Genomic DNA, 20977 nt, shown 5'->3' with positions numbered 1-20977 from the left:
CATTATATGTGAAGGAAGTCTTTGGGGAAGTTTGGTATCGTTGGGTGGAAAAAGGGCTGTTTTTTGGGTATCTCACATGAAGTGACTTTTTTTTTTTTTTTTTTTTTAGATTTTATTTATTTATTCAACAGAGATAGACACAGCCAGCAAGAGAGGGAACACAAGCAGGGGGAGTGGGAGAGGAAGAAGCAGGCTCATAGCGGAGGAGCCTGATGTGGGGCTCGATTCCATAACGCCGGGATCACGCCCTGAGCCGAAGGCAGACGCTTAACCACTGTGCCACCCAGGTGCCCCACATGAAGTGACTCTTAATACTGCGTGGGCATTGATATGTCAGGAAAATAACCTGAGAAATAAGGTAAAATTAAACTCTGCTCTCCGCAGAAGGCTGAAACCAGACAAATACGTGTTTATTATTGAAGGTTTATTATGTCATTTAAAATGTATTTAATTGTATATTTAGTATTAGGTAATATTTCATAATATATTTAGCATATTGGATATATTTAAGGTATACATGATGATTTGCTGTGATTACTACAGTCAAGCTAATTAACATATCATCTCCTCCCATATCTACTAATTTGTGTGTGTGTGTGTGTGTGTGCGTGTGTGTGTGTGTGTGTGTGTGTGTGTGTGTGATGAGAGCACCTGAAATCTATTGACCTAGAATAACTATAGTCATCTCGCCTGGACATTAGATAACTAGATTCGTTCATCCTATATAACTGCAATTTTGTGCCCTTTCACCAATATCTCCCCTTCCCCCACCCCCACACTCCCTACTATGTGACTTTTAAGCAAACAAACTCCTCTTACCTAAAAAAGAATATTATAAGGCTTATTTTCTCTTTTAATACCTGGGCTTTTGTTTCATAACACTCATCATAGTTTGGTAGTCAGCAAACTGTCTTTTTGCTTAATGTATATTTCCTCTATATTCTCACCCAGTAGCATGCAAAATGACACATGGGTAAGCACGTGGGTAGCTGCTCGTTGCTAGAATACAACCAACACTTACATATGTTACATCATTCAACCAATATTTACTGAGTGCTTGCAGTATGTCAGGTACCATGTAAGGCTCTTTCTCAGGGATGCACCTTCACAGAGCAGTCAGCCAGTTATATGTTTACATACAAAGAACTATAGGTTAAGGTCTTAATACCAATTGCCCCAGTGTAGACTATATACTTTGTTTAAGTCACCTCTCCTAAGCCCTTGTCTTCCGAGTGATATAGCTCACACGCGATTCCTATATACTTTGGAGTCTTTCTAAGCTACACAAAGTATTCTATAAAGGAGTGAAAAGTGGACTTCTCCCTGCTTAGACCTACATCCTACCAGTATGTCACAATGCCTCCTCTGCATGCTTGTTTCATCGGACCTCAAAGAAAAGTATCAGATGACCTCAGGCTTTGGGTCACTTTATCATATGTATTGAGCATTAGCTGAACAGTGATTCGATATTTGCACAGAAACTGTTTTGGAAGAAGAAACACAAACTGAGTTTTTCTTTGGCTGCTTACACTACTCATGCTCTACAATTGTAAAGGCAATACAAGCGTGAATGAACCCCTTGGAAGAGCTTTAAAGACTAACATGCTCCTTGACAGTTTCCCTCCGACTTTTGTGTATGTTCTCTAGGCTGAGCAGACAATGTCAGAAACCACAGAAATAACTTTAATCTGGTTATAATAGTTGGTGAGGGGGAGAATGCTCTGGTGGTTTAAAGGAATAAAGGAAACCAAATCAAGATAAGGAAACACACTAAACAAGTTATTCGCTAAATTGGTTTACATTCGGCTCACTAATAGATTTTCTTCTAGGCATGTCTGTGAGATGCAAAATTTAAAATGTGACTAATATCACTTTACCAGGGTTGATTTAAGAATGCAACTGTGCCAAGCACTGGGCAGAATTTCCCTGGGTAGACTACAGGAGCATGAGCAATTTGGTTCTGTCAATTGCAAGCAAGACAAATAACTGAATGAATGAATGAATCAATCAATCAATCAATCAGTCAATCAATGGTGAGATCTGCGTTCCTGATACTGTTTCATTCAAAATCAAGCATGTAAGAAGCATTAAAAAAATACAGCTACAATTTACAGATGATTTTTTTGTAAAGATGTGGGAAATAATCTTAAGAGAAAAAGAGAGAAAGGAAACAAATCTTTTTATAACACCCTGTGTACTGCTATAGTGAGTTTTGAGGCCATTTCCCTAAGACTGTGAGAGTAAACACAAAATTTTCATTAAATGCGCCTTTCCCATAACTGGTCCATAAGCATTTCCCATGACTCTGCAGTTGAGTATCTTGGCTGGAAGAGGATCTGGCCATTAGAAGGAGGGCTCTAGATATGCTGAGTCCCAGCCGTGCTGAGAGACTTGGCACCTTTATATGCTACTTCCTAATACCAACCCCGGCATAAAATGTCATCAGAAGCCTGCATAAACATTGGACTTAGATTCACATAAATTATTTCTGTCCTAAGGTGCTTTCTGCCAGAATTTAGTAAAAACAACACTTTGAGTAAATAGAATTGGCGTATAAATGTAAGAATATTAATCCAACAAAATGATCATAGAAAAATATAATCAAAAGTACACATTTGTAAATCTTGCAATGATGTGAGAGGTTTATCTTGTGCTTCTGAGTTTTTATTGAATATTTCCATAGAGTTCCTTTAAGCTGACACTGCCAAAGTGCTTTGAATTATCAGTTGCTTTGTGGAATTGTAGTCTTTGAGTTTCATTAAAATGCTTAGGAGTTATTTTAATAATCATATGTGTGATTAGCGCCTGTTTAGTGCTGCATCTACAAATTCATTTTAAGAGTAAACATTGGGACAATGAAATATAATGCCAGATATGATTGCTGCTGTCAGCAAAAACATTGTCTTATTTTATTAAAAATCGCCAACAAAATGCCGTGAACAGAAGATACAGTTTCTATTTATAGATATTTTCCACTCTACAGTATTATGGTATCTGCACACCACCAGGCTGTATCTAGCAGAGTTTTCATTTTGCCTCGGGTATGTACATAAATAGAGAGGTACAGAGTTCTTTCACTGTATGCGCACACGTCTTATTATATACAGCTCCCAAAGTCCTATTCGGATATTTGCTCTAATATAATAGTGCTCACACTGTCGGTGCTGAGTATTTATAAGTGGATGAAGATTTCCTGAAAATGATGATAATTTAGCTATTGGCAATAATAACATTATAACATTCTCAGTGATCCATTTTGGCTTTAAGTACTTATTAAATAATATTTATTTCTAAATTATGAACTTATAAAATTAGACGAGATTGCAACATGCAATAAAAACACATTTCTCTCTAAACTCCAATTGACTCCATTCCTCACAGATACCTCTCCTTGTGCTCGTTCTGCTTTTACTGTTTTCTACCCTCTGTGAGCTCTGGGCTCTTCTCTCTGATGTGTTGATATGCTTTCCCCCAAAGCCACTCTCTTTATCTACTTTCCTACCCACTCGTCCCCTTCTTGTTATTCTCTCATTCCCTACTGATATGGGAATAATAGGATCCCAAGGCTGTCCTTACAGTATAATTAAAGTATGAATTTCCAGGAGTTGGAAATTGCAGGCCATTTTTATTATGCTTCTATAATAAAGCCAGGTAACACTGAGAGAATTAAAATGGCTTTTTCCTAGTAGATAACTTGGTAAAGATTTTTTCCCCTTGGTTCTATTGTTTTAAGAGACTGGGAGCTGAAAATGGGAATAAGATTCACCAATTCTTTTTCTGAAAACACCTCTATCTTTTACATGATATATATCCCCCTAGATCCTGGGAATATGTTGTAAACTTGTAACAGATGGTGATGAAGCTTCACATTTTTATACAATACATTTTTTGAGATTCTGCATCTACTGTATGTATCTTCCAGGGAAAATGACCTTGAATGAATGAAGTCATAGTCTGAAGGAAAAACACCCCACAGATAGACTAGCAAAGAAATGATGAGTCAATTGGGTTTTGTTTTGTTCCCTGTGGTAAGATGAAATAATTCCCGATGAAAAACAGAATGCTGAAATATAGGAATCAAAGGTCATCTTAACACTGGAGGTACATCTGTTAATTGTTCCAGGAGAACCAGTTAGCCATATTCTTCCATAGCGAACAGAAACACATGGAAGACGGGATATCACTGTTTGCAAGTAGAAATGCTATTTGCTTCACTTGGGTAATGTTGGGGGCTTACCAAAAATTGTTCTGGCACAACATCTACCAGCATGAATGTTAGGAGGGTTCTAACACTGTGAGTGCTGATATTTTATGAATGTTTTATCACTGGCTTGAAAACAAGAAGTTTGCAATTGAATCAACAACATGTCAGACAGAAAAAATATTAAAAAAAAAAAAAAAGAACATTAGTGGGAATTACTGATGTCCCTATTGTAAAAACAAACTGAAGTTAATAAGAAACTTGATCCTCTTAACTGATTAACAAAAGTCAAGTTTTAATTGCATGGCTTCCCAGACAAATCAAGTGGCGCTGTTAACTTGAGCATGGGTTGTTTAGAGGGTGCGCTAATGGGGGGAAATTACTGCATATTCAGTTACCCACCTCTTTTTTCGACAGCTTCAATGCATTGCTTTACAAACCGTGGAACTGTGGAATTTTCACGTTCACACACTGTGTGCAGATGAGAGCCAAAAATTTGATCTGCAAAAGAAACAAAGATGAGCTTCATTAAAATCCAAGATTGCGTTGTTCTTTAATTTGATTCCGTTTCCATACCCACTGCATGCTGAAATCTATGTCTTGCACAGGAATCGATTTTTTGCTTTAATTCCGAAGGGTCTATTGCAGAGATACAAAGGCCATAACTCCCTCCTTTATGGAACAGGACTCTGGGCCCAGAGAAGGAAAACTAACACTCTGCCATCGATTAGGCCGGGATGACAGAGTAAGTTATAGTCTCTCTGGGCATAACTTTGTTGTTTATAAAATAATGACAAGGAATTAAGAAAACTTCTACAAAGTAATTAATCTTAATGAATTGGTGTCTTGAGTGTTTTAGAAGAAATTTGTCAATGATCACCAAAATTATAATTTTATCAGTATATTTAGAAGATTCGTTCAGTGGGTCAATGATATTTGAAGAGGCAAGTTCCAGGAGATTTACTTTGAAGTGGATTTCTTAACATCTCTCCTGCCTTGAATGCCCTTCCTCTTCTATAATCTAAGTATCCCCTTTCCTTTATAGCTCAGCTCTGACCACATTTTCTCCACAAACTCTTTTCTTCCTATCTCAGTTTTGTGTCTCCTTTAACGTAGGCTCTTTGGACTACCAGTTCCTCCGGATGTTAATAGGCAATTTGGGAAAAAAAAGTCCTGTGATCAAAATGGTTTAGCAATGTTGGGTTAAACAAAGTTAAACAGGTTTCTTTCATGTGTATTTTTACAGCCTGTGACATGCCAGTCTGCGCTGGGAATCTCCACAAAGGGCTGGAGGATGCACTATTTCCCAAACTTATTTGAGTAATCCTTTTATTTCAAAGGGCATCTCTCCAGACTAAGACTTCCGAGAACACACTCTGAAATCCTAGCCTAGTCTTCTCATTTGGAACATGATTTATACTACCTTGCATTGTGTATTTACATTTATAATACATGGAATATATTTTCTCAAAGCAGATTTGGAGTGTCTACCTGCTCTGTGTGTTTGTACAGTCACCACTGCTTAGCACAGACTCTGGCTCACAGGATTCACTCATAGATATTTTTTATTGCAGTAAAATATACATAACACACAATTGACCATTGTAACCATTTTTACATGAACAGTTCAGTGGCATTAAGCGCATGTACATTTTTTTGTAATCTTCACCACCATCCATTTCCAGATTAAAAAACAGTACAGATGTTTATTACTGAGAGTGAATCAAATATTTAGTAGGTTCAAGGGCTTCCCATCTTGCTCAAAATGAACTCCAGTTCCCTATTGCAACTTCCAAGGTAATACGTGATTTGCCCTTCCACCCATTAATTGATTTCATTTGCTTCCTCTCTCCTCTCTCCCCCTCATCACTTGCCTGCAGCCACTCTGTCCACACTACTGATTCTTGTCTATGCCAAGCACAATTCTGCCTCAGGGACTTTGCACTGATATGACCTTTGCGTGAAACTTCATTGCACTAGTTCTCTCTTGTAGCCTTTCTTACCCACTTTTTTTCTAAAAAATGGCCCCTCTGCAATAGGAACTCTCCATGATACTTCCCTGTTTTACTTTCCTTAGAGCACTTATTTCTGCCTGGCATATTGGACTGATGTGCTTACTGGTTAGTTGTTTCCCCTGCTTAGAATGCAAAACCCAGGAGAGTAAAGACTACACCCATTTCCTTTCTTACTGGGTCCCTAGTAAGTAGACAATGTTTGGCATATACTAGAAGTTGAACAAACATGTATTAAATGATTGACTGCAAGACATTGTCTTAATCATCAGTGGAGGTCTTCAATAAATTTAAAAAATATATATTTGTAGTAGAAGTGGGGAGAAGAATAAAATGCACCGTAACGGTAAGTGAAATATTACAAAGGGGTAGTCAAATGGAATGTGGTGAGACTTCAAAGAAGTCATGATTTTCACCCATTTCTTAGAAAAGGTGATGGCTTCGGTTAAGGACAACCCAGCAGGGAGGAAAGTAATTAAGGCTAAAGCACAAATATATTTCAATATGAAAATGTGCATTTTCATCCAAGAGACAGAAAGATGATAAGCCCAAAACATATCAACAGAGTGTAGAGAAGTGGGAAATAATTGTGGGTATTTGCTTTGAATACTGGTCAGGTAACAAAGATTTGTTCAAAAACAGTGAGCCACCACTATAAGAAAAAAATGACATAAACTATTATTTAAGAAAAATAACCCACAACTTCAGATGGAATGATTTAAATTGGCTAGAGATTATAGTCTGGAAGAATTGCTATAAAGTACAAAACGCTCTAAGGGAAATTATGATTCAAATAAATTTCACGAATATATGTTGAGCATGTAGCAGGACATCAGACCACCCTTTGGTGCCCATGGAAGACTTCCCAGAGAAGAACCGAATCCTCAAGGAAAAGTAAGACTTAAGTGAAGAGGTAAGAGAGGGGACAAAAGGCCATTTAGGATAGATGGAAAGAAGGTATACAAACACATCAGCGATGGGAAGAATGACAGGAAGAATGAAATGTGCTGAGGGAAATATTCACTCTTTCTTATTTAGAGAAATCTTGATGTATTAAGCTTTGAAAGAAGATGAAGATGGTCTTATAAGAGTCTTAAATATTTAGTCAAGTAGGTTAAATTATTTGAAAGTGTGCAGACACAACGATATCTTATACATACACTATTACCTTCCTGACTTCCTGTTTTTAGAGTCCATTCAGAGCCTGAAAATGTTCCCTATTGACTTCTGCCTTCCTTGCAGCTCTGGGTAATTAGATAGCTCCAATCAGTCAAATGTAAGGAGAAATGACTTGGGAAGCTACAAGAGATTTTTTTTTTTAACCAGATAAAAGGAGAGGGGTATATCAAGGCACTCTTTCTTTTTTCTTCCTGCTTTGAACATGGCTGTGCAATCATGTGATGCTTGGAGCTACTGCAGCTATCTTATCGCCATGAGACATTAAGCTTGCAGACAAAAGCTAACAGGATTTCAAAGTCACAAGAAACCTGAGACCTCAATGACATTGTCGAAGTTCTAAACCCAAAACATTTTTTTTCTAGATTTCTTACTATGTGAGATAATATAAGTCATTTGTAGGGGATAATTCTATCCCCTACAGCCAAAACGTTCATAACCAAATAGAGGCACAGATTGTGAGGAAGATTGAATGCCAGGAGATTAGTTAAGAGGCTAATGTGACCACCTAGGAAGGTGTTATGGAGACCAAAATCAGAAGAGAGTTGTGGTAAATTTAATCACTGTTCACGATTCTTCTCATCTTCTCTGAATTAGATTTGTATATTCATCTCTTTTGCCATGTGACTGTGTGGTAAAACTCACTACAGTGGGCAACATTTATTTCTCCCATTTCACTGATGTTGGGCTTGGCTATAGACTTCCTTTGGACACTGTATTGTGAGTAAAAATTATAAGGGAAGATGGGTCTTGGGAAAGAGTTTGAGCTGGGTAGATTGGAGTGAATTTCAACCACAGGGTGTTCTTCCATAATGCCCTGGAGGGGATGAGGTGCACCACTGGCTACTTTTGGTTGTTCTAAAGTGGGAGGTGGGGGAGGTGCACCACTGTCACTTACTGGGTGGTCCAGGCAAGTGCAGGCAATCCCTCATTGAAAAACAGTCCCCTCTTGATTGCCGATATTTGTCCTGGTGAGAAAAGAGCCTAGATGATCAACATCATTAGACAGAAGGGAGATGTTTGCTTTGACTAGTTACCAGAAAAGCCAAAAATTGTCTTCTTAATTCTAGCCACTCTTTAAACTGGCTGTACTGACCCAAGAACGTATGGCTCTAGAATTAAGAATTCAATCTTGTGGTGAAGTTTATTAAATGCAAGGCTGTCCTATAACCCAAGCCCAGGCAACGAAATTCTCCCACAAAATGATAAGAATTGGGACACTACTGGCTTAAGTAGTTAGCATCAGGGACTTAAATGTAAGACTGCGTACATTTAGACCATGGGTGCCAAGGACAGCCATATGGGGAGGTGGCTGTGTGCAATGGGTGACTGGGCCCAGGAACTAATTTGCAGAGAGAGGTGAATGAAGCAGACACATCCTAGGTCCTCACTTTCTGATGCCTGACTCCAGAGATCATCTGTCCTTTCCATGGGGTGCCATGACATACCTGGGTTGTGACAATAACTCCCATTTTATTTGAGTATTTTTGAGTGAACTTCTGTTTATCGCAACCAAATAAACTTGACCAAAACATGAACACAGCATTGGCCAGAAGGTTTCAGGAGAGGTTTTACGGTCACAATAGAAAGTGCCAGTCTTGGCTAAACAGTGAGATCGACCGTTACAGATGATGCTGGTTAGGAAGAGTATGGTGGATGTCTATTGGTTTTACTGGCCCTGTAACTATTCTCTTATTCTCTGGTAAGATCACTCTGGTTTTCCTTTGGGGATGATGCCTTTCTCATGTTGGCTGCCATTTGGTTTGAGTAGCGCTGACTCCACCACCTCTAGCTCCAAGGATGAAATGAATTTCCTCTACCTGGCCATAGTAATTGGTTCAGACATGAACATAGAGGTCAAGTTTATCTGGTGGAGTAAATCCTAAGGCTTTTTCTAGTGCTACTGGGAAAGAGGAGCCTTATTTCTACAGGAATTGATAAACTATTGGAATATGAGTCTGAGCTTCCAGAAGTTATGTTGCCACCTTCTGGGAAGACATACTGGAGAATTAAGCCAACAGAGTGGAAAACAAGCTGAGCGATGGAGGAAATAAAGATTTGATAGCATTTATGCTGCTGGATCCAATCATGCCTGAAGCTCTCCTTGTCTCTTGGACTTTGCAATTAAGTAGTCCAATAAATTCCATTCTTACTTTTGCAGTTTGGACAAGTTTCTATCAAATACAATGAAAAGAATCTTGACTACGACATTAGCCCTCAACATAAAATGATGGATCATGTAACTTAGAGGAGATGATGATGCACATGAAATGACTTTGCAAAGTAAAAAGTGATATCTAAAGAAAGCAAATTATAGAGATTTAGCTAAAGTGTCAATGTCAAATTTCAGGGCTGTTGTAGGATTGCCACCCATCTGTAAATTTGATACATCCAGGGTTTGCTACACCAAGGAGGACCATTAAATTGCAGGAATGTGTCTGAACCACAGAACTTTCTATCTTAAAATAGTATAAAGAAAAAGGGAGGGAGAGAGAAAGTATTCTGTTTTCTTGGCAAGCATTAATGAACTAGCTTTGCCCCCTTAACTTCCATGCCTGTTGTCCTGGCACAACACTAAGGATTATTTCTGCTTTCCCCTTCCTTCTGATATTCCAAAAAAATGGAACAGCCCAGAACCCCGAGCTCCAGACTCCCTACCTATATTCCCATCTGTGGGCTCACTGGTAATCCTTTCTTCCTCTCTTGACAACTTTTTGTATTTAGAAAACACCTCTTGCTAGAGGTGCCAATATTTTTGGAATGCTCTGCAAATGCCTATGGCCTTGGCTAGTGTGATCATTATGTCTTCCTTCTCCTGCTTCAGCGTTTATACCAGGGGTGGCAGGCAACACATTGGTTGGAGAAAATCCATTTTCAGCAATTTCTCTTTGAAAGCATCTTTTGGTGAGAAAAACAAATAGACCTTCCACATGACTGCACTTATAAATCATGTTGTTTACATAATGAATTAGAGTTTAACTAGGAAATGGTGGTTTTTAATCTTTAAACTCTCAAACTTTTGACCGATTTAGTTAGTTCATCAGCATAACCAGGTTAAGTCTCCCAGATTACAAATTAGCTTCATTCTCCCTCATCTCTGCTATATATTTTTTGACAAATTATGGAAAGAACACCCAGTAATGGGATCTTTGTCAGTTAGATTCCAAATGAATCAAAACTATGAGGAAAACTACTCAATAGAGGCAGTTAAATGTTCAAATAATGTGACGGTGTTATCATCATTTACCCAGGAAGACAGTCTCCACATGCTTTTCAAAATGATTATTCTGCTTTCAGGACACAGGGCTGCCGTTGCAGCTAGTCTAGTAAATTTTAAAAAGGGAAACAAAGCACCTAGAACTACACATACATGAAGAACGTGGAGGGGAACAGAAAGCAATAATAACAAATCGAGTGGTTTTGACCTACCCATGCCTCCACTCCTCAAATCAGACAATTATTTTGGTCATGAGGTATATTTGTCAAGGGTTCGGGCTGCAATTTAAAAAAAAAAAACAAAAAAACACGAAAACCCTGGGGCTTTATTTTTTATTTATTTGTTTGTTTATTTAGCTATCTTTCATTTGTTTATTTATTTTTTTTTAGGAGAGAGTGCATGTGTGCCTGTGCATGCATGCAAGGTGGGGGAGAAGGGGTAGAGGGAGAGGGAGAGAGAGAATCTCAAGCAGGCCCCACACCCAGCATGGAGCTCAATTGGGCTCGATCTCACAACCCTGAGATCATGATCCGAGCTGAAATCAAGAGTCCAATGCTCAACTGACTGAGCCACCCAGACCCCCGACCACTGGGGCTATCTTACACAAAGAATTTATTTGAATGATATTGAGGAATGAGAGTGGGAGGGAACTCAAAGAATTTACTTGGAACTCAAAATAGTTTATTAATTTCTTGAGGCTGGAGAACTGGTCTTGGAGATGTTTCAAACCAAAGGTCCAAAGGAGATCCACGAAATAAGAAGAAGGAAATACACTGCTGGGTCTGGAGTCTTGTAACTCTGGCAGAGGGGTCAGGATGCTATTTACATTACCACCCCCACCACCAGCATTGTTCTGATGACTTACACCCTTCAATTGCTCAAGATGGGAAGTTCCAACAGAGGATGCCCAGTTGGTTGAGATTATGTCAAAAAACGGGGTTGGGCTAAGAACAAACATAGCCCTGGTAGCTTCCATGGTAAGTAGCACACACTTGGAATCTTCCTCCCTCCACAATGCTACACACATGGGCACATCATTTCCCAATAGGTTGCTCTACTAAAAGGCACAAGTAATATTCTCAATATGGGTAATTTCAGTAATTTAACTGAAATTTACCTTTGATTTTAAACTATAAGTAACATTTGGTTTTCTTTTTGAGAGTAGGTTTCTAGACCAAAACTTTGGTTTCTACTTTTATCAAAGAATCCTGTTTCTACTTTTATCTTTTATATTTTCTCCACTTTCATTCTTATTATTTTTTCTTTTTCTCCTTTAAAATACTCACCATATAAGCCCTCATCATATAACTTTACTGCAGCTTTACTGATAATTTTTGAAGAAATGGGTGATTTAAGTAAATACTATAATTTACAGATGGCTTATCTCTTTGAACTAAGATTCAGAAAAGTACGTTTAATGCTAAAACACTACTGAATTTAATCTATATTAAGTGCTTCATAAGGTACTGTGTTATTTTCCAATGCCTTAGGGCTTTGATTAAAAGTATCAGCTACTGCTTTTTGATACACAGACACCAAAAATTGGGCTGATTCTCTGCTGAATCTCTAATACACACTGCAAGTAAAGTAAATTTCTCTCATTGCTTTGTTTACTTAGGTTTTTTTTTTTTCTCATAAGAGCTAAATACAGGGGGAAAAGCATAATTATTTTAACTTTTAAGTAGTTTGGAATCTAAATAAATAGAAATTCTAAATATATACACTTTTGTGTATAGTTTCCCCCCACATGTTTATTCATACTTGTGTAGCTCATTAACCTAAGAGATTTTAAAGTCCCTGGTGGATAATGATAATGTCTATTCTGGAAGGACTGACCTGGAGGAGATTTGCCCAGACTACAGAGAAGATATCCCCAAACAAGGGTAGGCTGTAGTCTGCAGCCTCCAATCAAAGTCCTACAGTTGGATGCAGGAGCAGTATCCTTTGACACAAGCAGCCCAAAGGTGAATCTGAGAAACAGGCCTGCTGTCATCCAGACAGAATGATGGAGTTCTTCCCCAGCTTCTCCTATTTTCTTTTCCTTCTTTCCTTTTCAGGCTTCAAGCAGCCCCACCTTTCAAGATTTCACTCTCAACCCCAAACAGTACTTCTGTGAATGCAGGGCCCAAACTCACAACCCTGAGATCAAGACCTGAGCTCAAATTAAGAGCTGGACGCTCAACTGACTGAGCCACCCAGGCATCCTTGGCCCCTTCTTTTAAGCTCCTAAACTCTTGTGGAAATAGATCTCAAAACTCAATTTTGGTCCAATTAATGCAATGGATATTTTGGTGAGTCTACCACCAGGAAGAAATTTACATCTTAAACAAGGAGTTTATTACCTCAAATGAAACAGTGAGTTTAAGACTTTTCCATATAGGCAGCAACTTTATCCTATACTTCTCCATCCCTCTGCTTACCCAAAGCAACACAACACACAAATATGCACATATACATGCACACTGCCCTCCACATGTGTGTTCACAGAATCACACAATTTAGAGAATGGTCTGACCCAGTGAATATTTCATGAATTTTTGTGTTCATTCATCCTTTGTATCCATCCTTGAGTATTTTTCAATGCCTACTGGGGATGGAATAATGAATAGAACACTCTCTGTCCTCAATCAGCACTCTCTGTCCTCATACAGCTTAGATGTAAATGGGGAAAACAAACACATAAACACATTTAATATATATGTATGATAATGTTAGATGTTGACAGGTGCTATGAGAAAAAAAGTAAGACAGGGAGATAGAGAGCTAGGGGGAGGTATTGTCAGGGAAGACATATCTGAGGCAATGGCATTGAGCAAAGATCAAAAGAAATGAAGCTGTGAACCATGCCTATACACGGGGAGCGTGTTCATTCAGAGGAACAGCAAATGTGTAAGACTGTGGAGGAAGCAGGGTACAGTCAGGGAGCAGTAAGGAAGCCTGTGTGGCTGGAGCGACGTGACAAACAGGAAATAGAGTTGCAGATGAAACTGAAAAGGTGGCCTGGGGGCCAAAGCAGGTAGAACCCTGTGGGACACGGATAGGTCATCAGGTATTATTTTAAGTACGATTTTATTCTAAGTAATTAGCCATTATTGAGCATGGGGGTGAAATAATGTGACTGATGTTTTTAAATGATCCTTCTAATTGCTGTGTGGAGACGATATTTAAGAGGGTCAAGAAAAGAAGCAGAGAGGCCAATTAGGGGGTTGGTGACATATTCCAGGGAGAGGTAATGGTGCTTAGATAAGGCTGGTAACAATGGGAGTGACTAAATGTGGCTGAATTTGGAATATATTTTAAGGTGGGTATGCTGACGAGAGCAGAAGAGAGAATAGAACAGAGGGTGACTCCAGCTGGCAGTTGGCAGTGGTATTTCCTGAGGTGAACATGCCAGAGCTGGATTGCTCTAGATAAATGGGAGATGTCAACCAAACATCCCAGGAGATGACAAATAGACAATTGAACATGCAAGTTTGGAGTCTTGAGAGTCTGGAGCATGAAGCCTAAGTTTTAAGTTTAGAAAGCCTATAGATAGAACTTGAAGCCACAGGGCTGCAATATTTCAGCCCTCGAGTATTTGAATAATGCCCAGTTGTCTGAGTAGAAGAATGAAAAAGGAAGGGAAGTCTAGGAACATAACATAGGATAACCCAACATTGTGAGGCTGGTGAGAGGAACAGGCTCATCAAAGGAGTGTCCATTGACATAAGAGTTCCTAGAAAAGAAAGATGAAATTGTAAATAAATAGTAATTGTAAAACCACCGAAAGATTTCATGTCCTGCTCCTTTCCTTTCTACCTCTTCCCAGGCAACCACTTCTCTGGAAGTAAAATTGAGTGAAATGGACTTCAGTCTGCAAGATACAGCTCACAGTCCAGTGGCAAGATAGTAAAATAATCAAATGATGAAATTATAACTTGGGGATAAAGAGAAGAGAGGACTGACTCAGAATGAGGAAGACAGGGATGACTTCATGGAGTTGGTAACTCTGAGCCGGAAGAGTGAAAATGAAGATGTTTACTAGGTAGAGGAAGCTGGAAAAGAATATTCAAGGTAAAGGAAACTATACACAGTGAACGACATAAATGTAATTTCTTCCCTTTGCGTTTCCTTTTTTTAAAGATTTTGTTTATTCATTTGAGGGAGAGAGAGAGAGCATGAGTGGGGGGAGGACAGAGGGAGAGGGACAAACAGACTCCCCACTGAGTGGGGAGCCTGATGTGGGGGCTCAATCCCAGGACCCTGAGATTATGACCTGAGCCCAAGGCAGACGTTAACTGACTGAGCCCCCCAAGGTGCCCCTCTTCCCTTTGTATTTCTATTATATTCAGTGACATTCTCTTCTGCTTGCCAAATGAATACATAAATGAAAGAATGAATAAGAGAAAACAGTGTCTGCAAAAGAATATGATTTCTATCTAAAAATTGCACCATGATCAGTTGAGTTGGAGGGAAATATGTTTCAGTTTAGTTTGCATTAGTGAATTTTGGAAGATTAACATGGCTAACTTCTGTTTAGCAAAACAGATTATTTACATTTTGAGTTGATGATGCTTTCTGATTTCGGTTTGCCTGTCTTCATTTCATTTGCCACCTTATCCCATATTTATATACACTTTATATTCTTAAAATAGATAACTGTGCATAAAATTCAATTGCTCAACCATATAACTTACTGTAATTATTCTGAATTTAAAACTTTTATCATTGGGTTGTCTACTTACTTGAATTAGTAGGAAATTTACTCACATCTTCAATTTACCATGGGGTTATGTCATGATAAACCCATTGTAAGTTGAAAATATAAAACAAAACTGCATTTACTGCACCTAACCTCCTGAGCACCATAGCTTAGCCCAGCCTATCTTACACATGCTCAGAATGCTTACAGTAGCCGACAGTTGGGCAAAATCACCTAACACAAAGCTTATGTTATAAAAAAGTGCTGAAGATCTCATGTAAATTGATCATATATTATACTAAAAGTGAAAAACTGAATGGCTGTGTGGGTACCGAATGGTCATAAGTGCATGGGTTGTCTACCCTCGTGATCACGCGGCTGACTGGGAGCCGCGATTTGCTGCCACTGCCCTGTGTCAAGAAAGTATTGCACCACATATCGCTAGCCCAGGAAAAAGCCAAAGTTCACACTTTGAAGCACAGGTTCTACTGAAGGCATATGACTTTTGCACCATCAAAACGCTGAAAAATGTTAAGTTGAACCACGTAAGTCAGGGACCGTGTGTACTGTGAAATCAGTACTTTTGTTGGAGTGACAAGTCTAGGAAGAAAACTTGATCCATAAAATTTATTCAGATAATTGACTTTAATTTAGATGATTAATTTTAAATGATTTCATTTACCTTGTTACCCCAACGAATATGGACTAAAGCTGGAAACATCACTCAGTGACTGATACAAGTTGAGAGATTCTTTTAGGGTAGAGAAGGTGTGGCAATTTCGACTCACTCTGATTTAAAGTGAAATCTAGGAAGAACACTGTACTTTTCCTAATATCAGCATGGATTTGTTAGAATCCCAGGTGGTAAGACTTCAATTTATTTGCATGAATGCATAGTTCAATAAGAAAAGATTCAAATTTAGTTGGAGTAAAACTGCTTAATGATTTCAAATATTGCTTGTAATATATTAATATAGCAGGTTTGAATATCTATAATGGAGTCTCTTTCATTTGGGTCTTCAGGGTGTTCTCATAGCCACTAATGCTGAGTGCTAGGTACACACTCAAGTACCTAAGAGGAAAGCACTTTAGGTTAAAAGCACTTTCTCTCCTCAGCCTCGGGTTAAAAGCTATTTCAGGATTCTGTTAAAGGCATTCTTTGGTCCTTAGCTTCAGCTTGAAAGTGGCTTTGATGAAAAGTGCTTTGAGGCAGGTAAAGGATTTTATAATAAACCATATTAAGAGCCAGGGAATCATGTGGTTCTGTGGAAGTGTTGGCTAGCTCCGTGGAGGTGTGGTCCAAGCTCTGCGCAGGCCTGCCTGTTCCCGATGGGCAGCTCTGAACAATGTGGTCCTCTAGTTATTCTATGCAAAGAATCGAAAAAACATTTCCAGGAATGTAATTGGAGAGAGGGGGCTATGAGCCTAAATTAGGAGGCCATGATGCACATGTTTCCGAAACATTTTGTCTCTTTTGGGCTTCCAGTCAAATATAGTGTGTTTCTCTTTTTTAGCCCTTACTTTATTTTTTTTTCAGCCCTTCCTTTAGAAAGTCACTATGCAATAACACTTCCAAAACACCTTATCCTGTCCCGAAGCTGCCCACAGAACTGAATAAATAGCTAGCTCATTGTGAGATACACTGTATACTGCACATTCTCTGGGTTTATTGCACACTCTTTATTTATATTACTTTTCTGGCTAACCAGACCTCCCACTGGGGGAGGGAGGAGTGCACATAAGGGAGGAATGGAATAGCTCAGCTGGGTTTGCCTACTGGACTGGCACAACGATGTTCACCCCCCAGATGTCTAAATCGAAGTGTTGATATTAGTGGGTGAAAAGACAGTGACTTAAGAGGAATTTTGAACTTGTGGGGGTCAATGGGAATTCTGAGAGACGGCAAAATTGTGCATGCATGTACCCATGCCAAGTCCCAGGGAGTAGATCTGAGGTCTTTTGAGGAAGAGACCTCACATGGAATGGAAAGAAGCCATTTTCTCACCTTGTGAGATTTAGCCTAAGAGCTGTTGCTTCAGGTCCTAACACACCAGGTGAGACATGCAGGTGGCTGAGAAGAGCAGTCCCTCCATTTGCTCTGGAGACAGAGTGAATCTAAAAATGTTGTGGGAACCAGAGTTTCAGGGTATCATTTGGCACGTGGAAGGTTTTGTAGATCTGGAAGCTCTTGGGCAGTGCCGAGGAAGTGAGGAAGTCATCTCTCAGAAGATACTGGCTGCATGGCTGCAGTGAGGTGAGGTGCCTTCCTTGGACAGTTTGTAGGTAATGTTTGTAGGTAATGGGGTATCAAATGCAATACATTGCAGGTGCTCCCAGAAATAGCCAGGGAGACCTTAGAGAAGGATAAACCTGAGTTGCTATGGCTATACAAGTGGGAGTCACAACTTACAGTATTTGTGCCTTAGTATCTGTGTTACTTCGTTCATATCCACAGGCTGCTGGGGCATGGTCCACTGTGGTTATATAAGAATTAAGTAAAATTAGATAAAAAGCATTAATATGTCTTTTCATTGGTCTTCTAAAGTGGGGACAAGTTTGTAGGGTATGGAATTGGTTTTTTTGAGGTAGAGTATTTCTAAGCAGTGCTAAAGTGTCTAACTTGGAAGGAATAAATCATATCTTATACATCTTCCTGGGCCCAGTATCCAGCCCATTGTTTTCCACATGGGAGGGCCCCAATAAATGTTTGCCAAATAAATAAAAATGAATAATGGGTACTAAGTGAATAATAAAATTGCCTATAAAATCAAGTACAAACTCCAGAGCCTGGCACTGCTCAAAACACCTGCCTCAGACACTTCTCATCCAACCCTCTACCTTGCAGACAAACCATGAGTCCCATGCTTTCCTACCACTGTGCACCTTGAATGTCTCATCCAGCTCTCCATATGTCCAAATGCTTGGAGTCAAGACTCTGTTTAAAGACTACAGAATAAAGAACACGAATCTTTCTCACACTTTTCCCGCTTGTCATTTCCCCAAATCCGTGACCTCAATGTCCCTAAAGCATTTGACATTTGATATATTATGTCACATTTGTTGTACCTTTATCTCCTTTACTCATTTCGTGGGCAGCGCTGTTTTATGCATCTTTGTATCCTCTTAGAACATAGTGATTTAAAGAATATATATAAATAGCTGATAGAAGTAACAATCAAAGCATAAAGTAATGTAAGCCTAGTTGTCCTTCGTCCTTATTACTGGAGAGTGCTACAAGCACAACGTGAGGTGCAGAGAATGCTCAAAATTTTGGCTTTATTAATGCAATGCTACAAAAATCTCACCCTAATTTATCTGTTTTGCAATTTTCAGAATACCTACTCTGCATTCAGGAGAAACGCTTGCAATATGCCATGCCATAGAAAGAGTAGAATTAGGAGTAGAGTATGAGAATTAATAGTTATTATTTGCTATGCTAATTGCTCTCCGTGTAGTATCAACAATTGTAAGAGGTATTATCTGGAAAGTGTTAGGACAGAAAATTTCATTACCTTGTCCAAACTCTCAAAGCAAGTAAGTAGCAAAGCCAAGACTAGACTTCAGATCTACTTCAAAATTCAGTGATCTTTATGGCTTAATGACTGTAATACATTGTTTTCCGGAGTAAAATAGAATGCATATAGCTCTTTCAAATAGCAAGGGAGAGCTTGTCACCACCACCTTTTCACTTCACACCGTACGTATCCAGATCCAATGAAGAAAATCGTCTTTCATATATTTCATTATTGCAAGCATTCTTTATATATTTAAACAAATATAAAACTAAGTACAGTTTTGTGTTCAAGTATCTCTTTTTCCCAAGAATGAGCTGCATTTCTTGTTAGATATCCTTGGAGTCTAGGATTCTAGGCTGGTGATAATGGGGGCAGCAGGCTGGGAACCTTCTCCAGCAGAGGTTGCTTAGACCACTTCTAGCCTCCAGATGGTGTGCCAAATCGATTAGCACAGAGTCCTTCTAGCAGAGCTCAGATGAGTGTCTATGATCCCGCTCAGTATGTGAAACTGAAACTCCACACACATATCCATGCCAGCCTCTCAGACTCTTGACTGAGAGAATTGCATCTGGGAGACAGGAGTTTCCTTCGGGCTTTCGGTAGTGTTCATACTGTAATCACTAATTGTAGGAACAGATGGCTTTGGGTTATCACAGGAAAGTGTTTTCCACTAAAACTTTACTCAGAAGTATTTAATGCCATCTCCAAAATTCCTCAAATACAATGAATGTCCCATATCCCCAACTTTCTTCGGATGGGCTATTTATTCTCCACCTTCTGGTACTGGACCAAGATGGTGGTCTCTGTTTTCCCCACTATCCATCTCCTGCCCATCAGTCCCTTCTGAGGCTGCAGCTCCCCGGCCAGGGCTTCTGCTTCCTGTTCAGTCCTAGGGTATGGGACAGGCATGTCTACTACCAGTGTAGTGCCTGGTATGTGGCACTGTACCATCACACTTGGGATGCTTCTCTTCCTATACTGTGCAGCCACCACTGGAATGCTTTCTCCATACTACCGTGGCATCTTGAGTTGAACATAACTTCACACACAGAAGTGACTGCCTCTCCTTGTGTGTGATCAGCATTGTATTTCTAACCAATATTACTTTTTTCAAGATTATTCATTCATACTATAAATATGTGATCTTTCTGGTTAAAGGGCATGCACGTAAGTGTATTCATGAATAAAGGGAACTTATGCTGGAGTATTTGAGATATCTGACATCATTGGGAATTCTGTTTTTGATGAAGAGAGGGCCTAACCTTGTTTATTTTTTCTCCCTAAAATGTTTGACTTCTTCAACTGGTAATTATGTAAACATATTTATAGCCAAAACAGGCTCTTACTTCCTCTTTTGACATATTAATTGTTTCTAAAAACATTAAGTGAGGTCCTGTCAAATTCTTTACATAATATTGAATGTTCTCCTATGCTAATTAATTTTTTTAAATGGAAAAATTGTCACATGCTCAAGGTCCCACTGCATTTGAAATGTAGAATGACAGAAGATGTAAACATAGTATTCTACTGTTCAGGAAATGAATGCATCAGGTGGGGCAAATGATGATGGAGTCTGGGGGAGTGATGGCTTTTCTAAAAATTTAGATTATCTGGAATCTCAAGATATTAAGATATCCTCAAGATATTATTCTCAGCCCATCTGCTTTCTTATTTCTCAGCCTCTAGTTGCATGATAGATTCCTTCATTGTGAGGTTAACCGAGGCCAGTCCTCATCCCCCTCCATCCTTTCTTTACCTCCTATGACTTTGAGGTCCAAGTTCAAAGGGACAAGTTAGGAGTGATGTATTCAAGTTAATGACCCTCACATGTGTTTAACTTGGATGACATTCTCCTCTAAAATCTCCCTCCTGTCTAAAATGGGTAGATAAGAAAATCATTAAAAAATTGGAGCTCAACAACTGTTGAAAGAGAATGAAAATTTCTCTCTTTTGCTCTTACATTTCTGAGGGAATTGGATCTTATGAAAATGTCAATCTTTGTCGCAGCCTCTTAGATGACTATCCATGTAAGTTATCCGTCACAGCACAAAGCATGATTCAATGGCCATAGGCATCTCAGAAAGGCATCAAATTGGATAATTTTAAGATTTAGTCCAGGTACACAGGTTAAAATCTGGGGCAAAATGTGAGCAATAAATATATAACACACTTTCT

The 20977-nt window shown here is 39.0% G+C and overlaps 1 protein-coding gene and 1 long non-coding RNA gene across 5 annotated transcripts in view; one reads left to right on the top strand and one right to left on the bottom strand.

The window, feature by feature from the left end:
• ARHGAP15 (Rho GTPase activating protein 15) overlaps window positions 1-20977 on the bottom strand; it is a 596409-nt gene that overhangs the window by 216615 nt on the left and 358817 nt on the right. The window contains exon 10 of the mRNA XM_026510055.4: window positions 4604-4702. Within this exon, the coding sequence (XP_026365840.1) occupies window positions 4604-4702 (99 nt within the window). The remainder of the gene's footprint in view (window positions 1-4603; window positions 4703-20977) is intronic.
• LOC125281310 (uncharacterized) overlaps window positions 1-20977 on the top strand; it is a 29751-nt gene that overhangs the window by 3149 nt on the left and 5625 nt on the right. For 3 of the 4 annotated variants that reach the window (XR_008961100.1, XR_008961103.1, XR_008961101.1), the window contains one exon: window positions 110-2876. This is a non-coding gene — a long non-coding RNA (uncharacterized LOC125281310). Of the gene's footprint in view, window positions 1-109; window positions 2877-14414; window positions 14660-20977 lie in introns of those variants that run through there. The other variant, XR_008961102.1, reaches the window with a different exon arrangement.

This window comes from Ursus arctos, unplaced genomic scaffold, assembly GCF_023065955.2.
Source record: "Ursus arctos isolate Adak ecotype North America unplaced genomic scaffold, UrsArc2.0 scaffold_1, whole genome shotgun sequence".
Classification (NCBI taxonomy): domain Eukaryota; kingdom Metazoa; phylum Chordata; class Mammalia; order Carnivora; family Ursidae; genus Ursus; species Ursus arctos.
The sequence above is the reverse complement of the archived record's forward strand: the minus strand, read 5'-3'. Positions and strand labels throughout refer to the sequence as shown.